Raw genomic sequence first — 13,326 nt, forward strand, 5'->3', positions numbered from 1 at the left:
GCCTATTCAAGATTTATTTCAATTCCTGCTTTTCAATTTATTCTGTAATTATTCCTGTTTCGTTTAATGATGCTGGGATCAAATTTCTTGGTACATCTTGGGGCGTATATTATTGTGTCGTCTACAATTATAATAAAATAGTATGCAGCGACGTATGGTATTGTGTTACTGTTGTATAATAAAGGCTCTCTATACAGTAAAAGTAGGTAGGCTTTTCTATGCTTAGATACTATGGTTCGTTACGGTGCCAAAAGCCGTCTAACGTATTAGTAATATTTTTAGAAACGTACCTTTACCTTAATGCCGTAATTTAGTGTAACACCACGCAATGTTTCCCCCAAATTAATAATGAAAGGCTGTTAAAATGTGGGGAACTTTACGATTGTTTTTTCTCAGACCACTTATTATAATTTATGCGCTTTTAATATGCCTAATGCCTTCTATATTTAATGTGCAGCTTTACCATTATTATTTTAAATTCAATTTTACGTAAATACTAATAAATATTTAGTTATATGAATAAGTTGTTTGTTAATTATGACTTGTATTTATTTTTGTATTTATTGACACCCCATGGTTCTTATGGCCAGTATGTTGGAGGCAAGGGATTAAAGCAATGATGTTCTTGTCAATATCTATTAGAAAAAATAAAGAAAGGAAAGATAAAAAATGCATTATAATTTATTTTCAATCATAACCAGTCAAGCATAGAAGTATCAATAACTTCTGTTATCTACAACAATGGTGGGAAACCAATCTCAATAAAATTTGAATGAACCTTTGTGTTGCCATATATTTATTAATTTTACTTTCCATCATCATAATAAAATTCCCTTTCACTTTCGAGAAAAGGGCATTTGTGTAAAAAACCACCTAAATCGTATACATCTGTTATTGTCGATTTAGAAAAGCATTCGCTTTCACTATTTTTCCGATGTTGATCCCCCGTATAGTCAAGGCAAAAAGTGTTACAATTCTATTTTAAGTATTTTTAAAATTTTCTCGTTTACTATATGTAATTTATTTTAATACAAATTATTAATAGTTAAATTTTTATAATAAATTGGCAAATCGGTATCAATGAAATCAACATCAAAGGTATTTCTCCAATTTTTTTTCTTAAAGTTCAATATTGGAAATACGATTAAAACATTGTAAACGTTTTTAAAAGAAACATCCGTTAACTTCGGTATACCTCTATCACCGTGATAATAATAGAAGAATGTAAACATAAAAACTTTTATTCATCACCAATCACCATCATTCCCAATTTGACCGGTTTGAAAAGACCTACACTGGTGTCTATCGACGACCTTAACAAAGATTATATGTCCAACTTGTGAGTATGTACCCTGCCCTGCGCTTGCCGGTCCCTAGTTTCCACTCCAAGACCTTGAAGCCTCCATCTGTACTGAACTCCGTGGAACCTATCCACTGCTACTAATACTTGCCAGTCCCCTAGTTTATGATGGTTATTTTCATTGAAGCCGAGTTTTTATTAACCTTAAATAAAAAATAATAATAATTTGTCTAACTACGATTCCCACAAAACCAAATAATAATATTTATAAATTATTTCCTACAATCAGAAATAGAAGCACGTATAGTGCCAATCAAAACGACGTCGAGCAAATAAACGTTTCACTGGTATATTTGTAACAACTATAAACTAATGTTATTTTTATTTATAATACTCAACCTTATCATAAACACAAGCCCGGAAATTATTGCGTTCCCGTTTTAATGAACTAAAAATAACTCAAGGATATTTATAGGTAATAATATCATAATCGAAAAATCTACAAAAATGTAAAAAAAGTCGCTATTAATTTTTTTAGGTGAAAAAAACCAGAACGGTTTTACAATTGAGCATGTTTTTCCTCATGCTCTTACTGAGAAAATAAAATAAAAAACTACGTGGAAAATAGTTAAAACCATCCTTTTTTTCTTATACAAAGCACAGAGTAAAACAAAATATCTGTCCCTCGCTTACAAATATTTGACACTAATCAAAACCAAAAAAAAGGTGAGTTATGACGTAGTCAAGCATAACCATATGGAATTACTACAAAAATAAGTCATAAACAGTCTTCCAGTGTGCGAGTTAAAAAAACTTATTTTTGTAAAGTTTATTTATTAATGAAATTATAAATAAAGTGATTACTCTGTAATACGTTTTGTTTATTTAGTTTTTCTATAGGCCTTTAACTTTTAAAGTCTATTAAGACGGCTAATGTAGAATAAATTTATGCAATTATTTTTAAAGTCATGTGTTTACGACTGTACGTTACTCCACAAATAGGCCGCTCGCAGACTTGTGTTGAAGCGAGCACAAATTAAAAGCACGGACAAAGGCCCGTGGGCAGTCGGCCGTACATTCGATTAACTGCTATAAACGGACCACGTTCACTGAATACCGCCTTTTTTAACCATTTAGAAACAGCAGGTTTCAAAACCATTCAGAGATCAGATGGAAATTCATTACTTTTATAGTGCACCCTGCCTTTTAACGGAACGAAGTTCGGTTTATATTTAAAATATTGATAAGTTTTACTTCAAACAGGTAAAATAAATAATGTAATGATTCGAACTTAGGCATTTTAAAACCTGGTTATTGTTGGGTACTAAAGTTAGTTGAAACACTTTAATGACGTCATAAAAAATCCGAAGGAAAAATGTTAAACGCGTTCCGAATGTCACCCCTTGCTGAGCCTGTTGAAGTCCCTAACGACCAAATACTCCATGGAACGTCCACTTAAGCAACTCGTAATAATCATCATCGTTGTAGCCATGAAACTGCTGAACATATGCCTCCCCCATCCAACAGGACGACTTAGCAACTATATTAATAATAAATTTTTTTTAAACAATGACTTCATACAATATTAGTACGTTAGTGAGGAGTGGAGAACGCGGACCAGCAAGATATACAGAAGACTTTGTTAACATCGTCGGAAGACGATAGATGCAGGTCGCGTATAAAAGGAAGAGAATTATGTCGAGTAATGGATGTGTATTTTTGTTTACATACCCGACCTTGACCAAAATTCTTAGTTCTGGCTTCTGTTCCTGTTCCTGTTCGTCCTGATATACTTGAGGAACGTCTGCTATATGTTACAGAGATATTAATCTTTATTAAGTAATGAAATATTGAGGTCTCACTCCGTGGCCGAATTGAAATCGTCGTTCGAATATGTTACGAGCGATAATAAAACAACATTGGAAAGTAATTCTAACTAAGTGTAAACTACGCGGAGAAACCATATGAAACACTCCATCAGCTGATTGTTTGCCAACCATCGTGTGTTGTCGACAATGCACGAGATTGTTTACCTCCAATAAACCCACAGCACTATGTTAAAGCCGGTATTAGTAAAGTATTTAAGGAATTTCTAACAAAAACTTTTTTTCAGTCCGAAATGTATATATAATTATTTTCTATTTAAAATATTAAAATTGCTATTTTTATCAGCAGTTTCCTCATAACTGAGGGTCGTGACCAAAGATGTCCGACATTTTTCCGAACTGTCACTGCTGCTCAAATGTCATTTGTACTTCTTCTAGACAACTATAAAATCTAAGAGGCTAGTACAAAATATGGGAGTATAGGTGTACCTACTAATATTCAATAAATATGGTGCGAATGTATAGTTCATTTTCTATTAATACGACATACTCTATCCACAATTCAATGATTTCAGAAATAATAAATAACGTAATAATAATATAGTATCCTATAATCAATCACACTGTATAAATAATAATAACATATGTTTAAAAATATAAATAAAAATATAATGTGATAGAGGAAAGTTATGTAATTCAAATAAATATATACACATGTTTTAAATTCGTCTACACAAAAGTATCAACCACATAAGCTCATCTCGTCCGCTAAGTCTCTCAGCCCACAAACGACAACGTAATACAACACTCACCGACGACTCGAACGAACCTATACCAACTTAGATTCGATTCAGCTAAAGGTCTTCGGCGAAAAATTTCACACCTCCGTCAACTGATTCGATATCAATTAGTAAATAAAACACGACAGACGTCTGACATAGATTTTTTTAAATTTATTATTTGGGATTTTTATCCGCGAGACCTGTGTCCGTAGAAGATGTAAAAGCCAGAAAGGCTCTCAGTGGTCAGCACCAATCAAATATAGCAAACATTATTTAAAGTTAACTGATTTTGGTTCAAAGACTGTAAACGATTCGACCGGCTTTGTCGACTAAAACAACGCAGTGGAAAATCGCAAGAGTAGAGCGGCATATTAACAGCTGTATTTTATGAAATATTCCACCGGAAAATTTTGTTTCCGCCGTCTGTTTAAACCATTGAGCAGTAATATTAAAACATGTTAGTAAACTAAATGCTTTTGAAAATGTATCTTATAAATCAACTCAAACAAAAATATTAATGAGCAATTGGAGTACGTTTTATGACCCGTTATTATTATAAAATTATTTAATTTTATTTTATATTAGTCTTTATTTAATGCCTACGTGAATGTATTCAATATAAATAAAATAAAAACTTATAAATAACTCTTCGTTTATGGTTTTGACATATAAGTGACGTGTGAATGAAGCGAATCCAATTTCCGATTGACATTGTATTTGTGTCAATATGCCGACAACATTCTGACCCGTCCTATACGACTAAAAAGTAACCATAATATTAGTAATAACACTGTTATATAATCTTATCAATATTCTTAGAATCTAATACAACTCTCAAACTTTTATCATTGAACAATTTTCATAGAAAACTATAGAAATGAAGTGAGTACCCTTGTCAAATAATAGTGTACATAATATGTTTATAACCATGATATAAATCACATACTTATGTTTATCAGCAGCGATAACAAGTTTCCGTGTTTCTAAATTTCCATTTTTTGTTTGTTTGTTTTGAAGTACTATAAAACGGTTGAACTTTAGATAAAATTAAAATGTACATTGAAACTGTAACATGATAGCTAATCTGAAAAAAAAATCTTATAATATTTGTATAACAAATACGTACATAGGAAGACAAATACATAAATGTATTATAAATATGCGTTGTAGACTTTGTTCATGATTGTTAATCAATTGAAATTTGCGATCTTATGTCGCAGGTTCGATTCCTGGAATTTTATGCAGTTCATACTTTGTGCATTAATTACACTTTCAGAGAATAAGCATACTCTGCGATCGTCAATCAGCCTACTAAGCGAGAAAATTATGATATGTGCGCCATACCTTTTGGGGAGGCCTGTTCCTTATAGTGGGAGTCATAGACTGAAACGAGGACGACGATAATGAGAAAATCACGTTTATTTTATCGTATTACGATATTTGAAATTAAGTAAATAAATGCTTAGGAATAAAAAACATTTAAGTTATTATTAAAACAAACACTGCGCCAGTTTTCACCACGTATTTCTATTATGTTTTCCGCACATGCATTTCGTTTTTCTCATGACTAAAGTTTATATGAAAAAGTATAACATCTGTTTTATCTAGTAAACGTTCATTCTGAACTAAAAAGTTAATTACAGCGCCATTAACAGACGGTAAACAATTTTAAATTACAAAAGCAAAATTTAAAGCTTGTAAAAAACAATTAAGCGAACGCTCGTTGACTACACAGAAACTAAGAACGCACATGGGGTGGCGGTGCTTTTGAAATTTTAATTATAACCTACGAACTCAGAAAATGGACCGGTGGAGATATTTGACAAGAAAGGTCAAAACAGTCAGGTCATGGTTGCGTAAACTTTGTTGTAGCACAAATTAACGTTTTTAACATGAAGGTGACGTTTTTAAAATACAAATTTGGCGATGAGAGAACATCCTCTAAAATGAAACACTTTTACAAACAGAAACTGTTATCAGCAAAAAACAAAATCAAAATGTTCTTTATTCGAATCATACAAAAACATAAATTATCGGCATTGTATATATACATATTAAATATTATGTATAAACTTTTCGATCAGCGTAAGTAACGGAGTTCGGTCTACTTGCAACTAATATTCACTACAGGAAATGGTATGAATAATCAAAGTTGCTAAACGTGAGTCGCGCATAATTGGTCATCGTGCCGATTTTTGGGGGTGAATAATGCCTGATAGTTGACGTCTATCGACTGACATGATGATGATGATAGAAAAACTAAATTCAAAATTACGTAATTAAACATACATTTCATTAAAGGTATTTTTGTTATAACAATATCTAAGTAAATAATTAAGGAGCCTAATTTTTCTTAAGTGAAAACCGATTGCCGACAGCGGCAAGTAGACGGTCTCTAACGAATATTCCGCGGCTCAACGGCTCTCAAAGCGCACGTTTTGATACTACAGCTTTACATGAGATGGAGCCCGACTTGTTCAGGTTCCGAGATGAAAAGGCCCGACGCGTTCATCCATCCACTTCACAGTTCGCTGGTCAATCGCTAATTTTACCCGTGGCACTTCATCCTTTGTTTATTCGGGAAAATGTTAATAACGATAGTCGTATAAGATTTTCTACTTTATACACAGGACAATCAGTTATAGGTATAAAATTGTAGAATGGATGAACGATCTCATTAACTGTCAATTAATGATCAAAAATCAATGGTTTCAGAAATAATAAATACATAATGAAAATATTTTGAAATTCGAATTACTACATACTAAAAATAATCGTTTATTATCTGTCTCTACAGATTTTGCACTGCCACAAGTTATTGGCCCGACGTATTTCAACAAAAAAATAAATTTATGTAAAATATTTCAGAGTGATCAGTATACGAGGTGACTGCAAATAGGCGTAAACGCTTAGAAACTTTTTTCCAACAAATGAGACATTTATTTATTCATGCCATCAAAGTTTCTCTTTGTCAATTTCAATTATTGATTACAATGAATATTTTCTTTTCTAAATTTGTTTTATAACTGGTATTTGAATCTTAAAGAAGGTCAGTTCAATTTAAAGTTCCATTTAGTTTCTTGGTGTTGATACAGTGTTCTGTTTATTACAGATTTAATTCTACATTATTATGTTTATTAAGTCTTTCATAAAAAAAAAATTAAGTAACTTTCCGTGAATTGTATTTTTATGCAAAGGTCATTTAAAGACGTTTGATTCAAGCCGCCTCCAGCAGTGAATGTCCCATTATTGAATTGATAATGATGATAAATAGTCAAGGATATGTTCAGATAGAAACTACGATCTTAATTTGTGGGGCCTTGTTAGGAAATGTTTTCACCGCCTCTGGTCTTAAATATGTTCAAAAATAAACAATTAAACATTTAATAAAATGCCTTTGTTACTCTCTGCCACCTGTCCATCACGCGCAATCAAGTGAGCAACGAATGGCCGTTTTCTGTTCACCGCCGACCTCGCTAAATGGATTCGATTAATAGAAATGCAATAAGAGTAAAACTTTAACGAACATGGGCGGGTCAATTGAAACTAAGGAACGAAACAAAAAGTGTACGAGTTGTAATTATTGCTGAACATAAAGATGACCGTTCATATAGAGGTCAATTAAATATTCCGAATAGAAAAGGCGGTCCTAGATTAGTGATCGAAGACTTGTTTTCTGACGGGCGTAAAATATCTTTATTTATAAACGTTAAAGAAAACTGGGATACGCTAAGACTAAAAATTCCATTACATAAGGCTGAGATACGTAAATATAATGCAACACTAGATATGATTTTTTTTCTCGATTCGAATGTATATACACTGTTAATGTTGCAACGATAATTAAGAAGGTAATTAATAGAAATAAAAGTGAAAATAGTACAAATCGTGGAAGAAATTAAACAAATAGGAGGAAAAGTAAAACAATAATGTAAAATAAATAAAAAGGAAAATTATGTAAATAAGCAAAAATTGTTTATATGATAAATAAGTATATCAATTGAGGATATTATATATTATAAATAAGATTGTAATACCCTGTCCCATAAATACGAAAGGCAAGAGTCCCGAATAGCAGGGCCAATAAAAAATGTATACTTTAGGATTATTAGCATTTACAAATTCCGCAGACTTGAAGGGGCAAAGCGCAAAATAGATCGGTGTTCTGATATTGCCGTTTCCGATGATACAAATAAAACTGTTCAAAATTACCTAAAAAAGAAACAAGATGAGATACTTATCTTATAAAGTAGAGTGTGCTTCAGATTGAATTGTGATATTAAACTCGTTTTACATAAACACGGGTAGTTTGAATATTCATTCGCATATAAACAAACAAGCAAGTTATCCGAGCAATATAATGTGCACTTTAATACTCTCCCCGATCGGCTACGTCCCACGACCTACATGCAGCCTCCCCGCTTCAACCCTCACAACCTCCCACAGCCCCTCACAACCCCACACCTGACCGGAGGCGACGCGTCAGGAGATATAAGCTTCGCGACAGCTGCTCCAGTTATTGTTGATAACTTTCAGTTTGTAGTCTTCACGTCTCTTCGCGTGCATCCTTTGAATGGGATAATGCTTTGGAACCCGACTCTATTATATTGTCATCTTGTCTTATGAATAACATTTTAGAATTACTATTTCGTTTGTTTCATAATATATCCACATCTTAATTAAATTATTTATCTGAGCAATGGACCTCAGCTGTAAAATACTGAAATTTGCGATGCGATAGGTTGCAGGTTCGTTTCCCGGAATAGAATCTAATATAATTGCAAAATCACACTTTGTGCATTAATTATATAGATATAAACAAGGTTGTCGAGAATATGCAGTGGCGTCTTATAAAACGGCTAAACAGTTACAAATTTGTGAAAAATTAAAGTACAACGATTGTAATCAATGTCACATATTTGACAAATATATTCTAATTCATCTATAAAAGAAGATAAGTTTGAAATACCTTTTTCTGGGCTCTATAAAAATATTATCTTTTGTAGACAACTGTTTTACAATAAACTTTTGTTTAATGTCTTTATATTATCATATCTCATTCTCAGTTGTAAAAAATACATTATTCTACCCTAGAATACTGAACTTATGTTAATGTGTGAGATTATGTAATTGATGCTCTCTCATGAATATAATTATTGTTACGTGGACTCATTTTAAAACTGTATTTGTAAAGAGCAACCGTTGAGTTTCTCGCAGGCTTTTCCGCTTAACAGAACTGTCTTCGTCTTCTGAGCCGATGGTAGCTATAGGGCTGACAATATCGACATTTTATATTGATTGACGATTCGAGTGTACTTGTAAAGCGTATTTGAATTAAGGATATTTTGATTTTTATTCACGTAAAAATATCTATTAAGACATTTCGTTTCAATGCGCGAAGTCCCACGTCAAAGTGGAGAATCGTCCCAAGTCAATATGTCATGAAAAGAAATAGTTCCAGTAAACCTATTATAATTGAGTACAAAAGATAACAGAGATATAATGCGTCATAGGTTGTCATTAAATTATCTCCGGCAAGCAAAATATTTGTCTCCGTTCCACACGTACGTTAAGGACACGTTCAAACAGCGCTGTAACATCGTTATCCTAAACGCGGCCACCTTAATGGAGTCTCTGTATAGACGTTAAGCTTAATTCAATTGAAATATGATTTACTCACCCACTTACTGTTTATGATAAACTTATTATACCTCTGTCTGTTTATACTCCGAAACATTTAGTGTATAGACGTATTATGATATATGGACACCCCAAAAGACTATTATATATAATAATTAATTAACTCTTTTAACACATTGTGTAGTGGCGAATTTAATGTCATATAGGAATATCGTGGAATGCTAAGAGTACTAAAAGCTCTATTCTCGATCAACTGCATATAAAAACCAGGCTCTCCGCAATCTGCTACAAGCGGCTTCTAGTCTACTTCGATCACATAGCTCGTAGGCAAACTGATAGTCACGATAAGCTGGTTATCATAACGAAAGTAGGAAAAAGAGACCAAGAGACAAAGACCAAGACGAGCGGTGACGGGCCTCACAATAAAAGAAGCGCTCAGAAAAGTAGGTCATATAGAGTTGTAAGGCAACACGTTAAATCCTCTACCAGGGTTTCCAGAAAAGTTGCGATCTTAAATATATTATATATAAAATGACTAAGATGAGAACATATTATACCAGTGTCTGCACTAGTTTGTTCAGATATCAAGTAGACAAGTGATATGTATGTGTGTGTATATATATATATATATATATATATATATATATATACATATATGTGTGTGAATGGAAATCTGCTGTAAATGTAAAAAAAACGCAAGTATTACAAGTCAGATGAACAAACATTATTTTCGTGTATGTAATTAAATTCTAGAACTCAGATAATAATAAAACAAACATATCAAAAACTCTTTTTCGATTTGGTTATTGAAAACCTTGGTTTTATTCATTTATATCCTTGGTAAAAAGTAGCAGTGAGGTTTATCCCTAGCTATTTTATATTGATGATTGCAACAGGTTTCGAAAGAGAACTAAGTCACCAGCAGGTCATCTTGTAGTAATAAAGCTTTGCCAATCTTTGTAATGTACACGACTCTGGTTAGATAAATCGTTAATAAAACCACTTGCACACAGTCGCAATTGTACCACTAACGTAAACGCGGTAAACGCATATAATCCTGTTATCTAAGGAGCTCAGTATCAACCACTAGACCGCCCATTCCATCGTAAAGAGGTCCATATAATTTTAACTGCTTTCTTAATGCAGGGCCGTGCGAGCTGTTACGTATACGACTGACTCAGGGTTCGGCATTAAATTTATTGCATTTAAGTGATTAAATATGAGTAAACGATAGCTCCTGTTACCTAAGTAACAGTGCAATTGCAGTAGAAATTGATATTGCTTTAATCGTTAAACTACTAGTTGATTGGTTAGATGTGTAAAAACTTTAAAAAGGTGAATGTATAATTCATTTTCTGTCAATTTATGTATGGTAGTAGACCCTTTAGAGAAATAAATGATTTGAAAAATAATAAATAGATTCATCAAAATATTTATTATTAATCATTCTTTACTATAAGTTTCTACGAACTCCAATATAGTTTCAAAGATATTACTTTATACAAAATGATTGTAAATAGTTGTAAAAGCTTGAAAGATTTTTGCTGATAAATAAGCTATATATTCAACACTTAAAAGCTATCACCCTGTATATCACTCGGCATATGCTTTTATGATAAAGCATTAACGTTGATGTTTTATTCCAGATTTGCAGTTCCCGATCGACGTGTCGGGAGTCCAGAACGACCACCCGTTCCTCGACGCGGATTCTCTACAGTCCCTCTTCAGACGGCTTACGGCTCTCAACCGATGCGCCAACATGAAGTTGGAGCACCATCATCATCAGAAAAGATCTGTAAGTACTGAATAATCATCATGATTACGATTATTTCATCTTAAGGATGTCTATATTTAGCCATAGGCCTGCCCAATAGGTTTTCAAGAGAACTGGTTGTAATCGGCCTGCATCCAGTCTATCTTTAAGTCCTTTACAAGGTCGTCTGCCTATTTTCATGGTCTCCACTCCAGAACTTCGAGGACATAGCGGTCATCTTCTGCGCGCTATGTGCAAGGACAATTGGCACAACCCATATACAAAGACAAACAAATAGTTATTATACTTGATTATACATACAGGACGTTTGATTATAAGTGTAAAAGCTGTAAATAGGCGAATGTCGCGGTAAATTAATTTATGGTATACCTTACGCAAAAATCAATGGTTTCAGAAATAATAAATAACTATAAAATAATATTCAAGAATAAACTTTTTCGCAATTTGAATTAGTGCTTATTAAAAATAATAATTGTTTACTATCTATTCCTGCAAACTTTGTACTGCCAGACGTTATCGGCCTGTCGTATTCAAAAAGTAAAGATAAATAAATGTTACATATGTCAGACCGACCGTTTTAAATACAAGGTAACTGGAAATAGATGAAAACCATTAAATCCTTTACATCTATTTCCAATCAGACTGTATATGTGTATGGCAAATTTATCTATTACAATATGATGACAACCCATGCAAATACATAATTAAATACGTTTAATATAAAATTGAACATTATGTTTAAACTTACGATTGTGTAATCGTAAGTTTAGAAGGAGAACAACCTTTGAAAACGGGCACAGTTGAACCAAATACTCTACATTGCAACGATATTTGGTAGACCTGTTATCCAAAAAAGCAAGAAAAAACTAATTTAATATTGATAATGTGAATATAGTTTTTAATGAGGAAAACAATCAACGGTACTAAACAACAAAAGCTAAATCTTTGGCAGTAATTGGAAGGAACTTAATTGAAAAACTTTTCGCCTCGTTAAAGGAACTCTGTCAAACTACGGCGACCTTTTTTTCCTTTATTCTTTTTGTTTTATTTCTGATAATGTTAGATTTCTACTAGTTGTTACTTGGACATTCACTCCTTCGGAACATTTTGTCACTTTTTGTGCGTGGCTTTATAAAAAGAATAAAGAAGTTATAAGATTAGTTCATTTTTGCAAGCACTACATCGTTACTAAATATTGGTTGGGGTATCAGTCAAACAATAATCCATCTTGATTATAAAAATGCGTCTCTTTTGAACCAAATTATATAAAACAAGATGTTAATCTAAAAGCCAAACATACTCTACCGTAATTGAACGAGAGACTGACAGATAGAAGTAGGGGCTACAACTATTGATATAAGTGCCAAAGATTCATTTTACAATTTAAAATGGTAATAGAAAACAGAAACAATATATGGAAAAGGCGTAAAGGACCGAAATAAAGAATTAGAGGTTATACTGCACTAGGATTGACTATTAAAAACATTAAAAAGAATAGGGAGCCATAATGTTATATTTTTTTATATACCTACAACTTTATTACATTAACAATCAAAACTTCTATAATAATATCCCCATATATATCAACCTATATAACATTAAATCGTTTTTATGAACTGATAAAAATTAAATGTACCACGAAACGAGACTTAAACGAAAGTTATTTCATCAAATTCTTCCCTGCAGCGTTTTGGTTGAATAATAAAAATAGCATTATACGATATAAAGCCTCTGTCACACAAACGCGATAATATTATTATCGTTTTCTATCTAGCACGGCAATATAACACAGGCTTTACCTAAATAACGACGATAAAAACAAGTTTAGAATGTCATTTGGCTTTTGATTGTTCCGCATTTAAATATTCCGCATTAAATTTAAGTACATAAACATAGGTCCGGGCTATGGTTTATAAACTAAACGCATAGCTTAAGTCATAAAAACGCATTTTTATAGCCGTTCATATTTATGATGTATTGTATACTGCATAAAAGAATCTATTT

The 13,326-nt window shown here is 32.4% G+C and overlaps 1 protein-coding gene across 3 annotated transcripts in view; it reads left to right on the forward strand.

The window, feature by feature from the left end:
- The window catches only part of cv-c (crossveinless c), a 317,550-nt gene that overhangs the window by 261,110 nt on the left and 43,114 nt on the right, over positions 1-13,326 (forward strand). For all 3 annotated transcript variants that reach the window (XM_068763532.1, XM_068763533.1, XM_068763534.1), the window contains one exon: positions 11,195-11,343. In XM_068763532.1, the coding sequence (XP_068619633.1) occupies positions 11,195-11,343 (149 nt within the window). The remainder of the gene's footprint in view (positions 1-11,194; positions 11,344-13,326) is intronic.

The sequence above is a fragment of the Battus philenor genome, unplaced genomic scaffold (assembly GCF_028537555.1).
Source record: "Battus philenor isolate CCGP_79_NKW_IND1 unplaced genomic scaffold, ilBatPhil1.0.hap1 SCAF_18, whole genome shotgun sequence".
NCBI lineage: Eukaryota > Metazoa > Arthropoda > Insecta > Lepidoptera > Papilionidae > Battus > Battus philenor.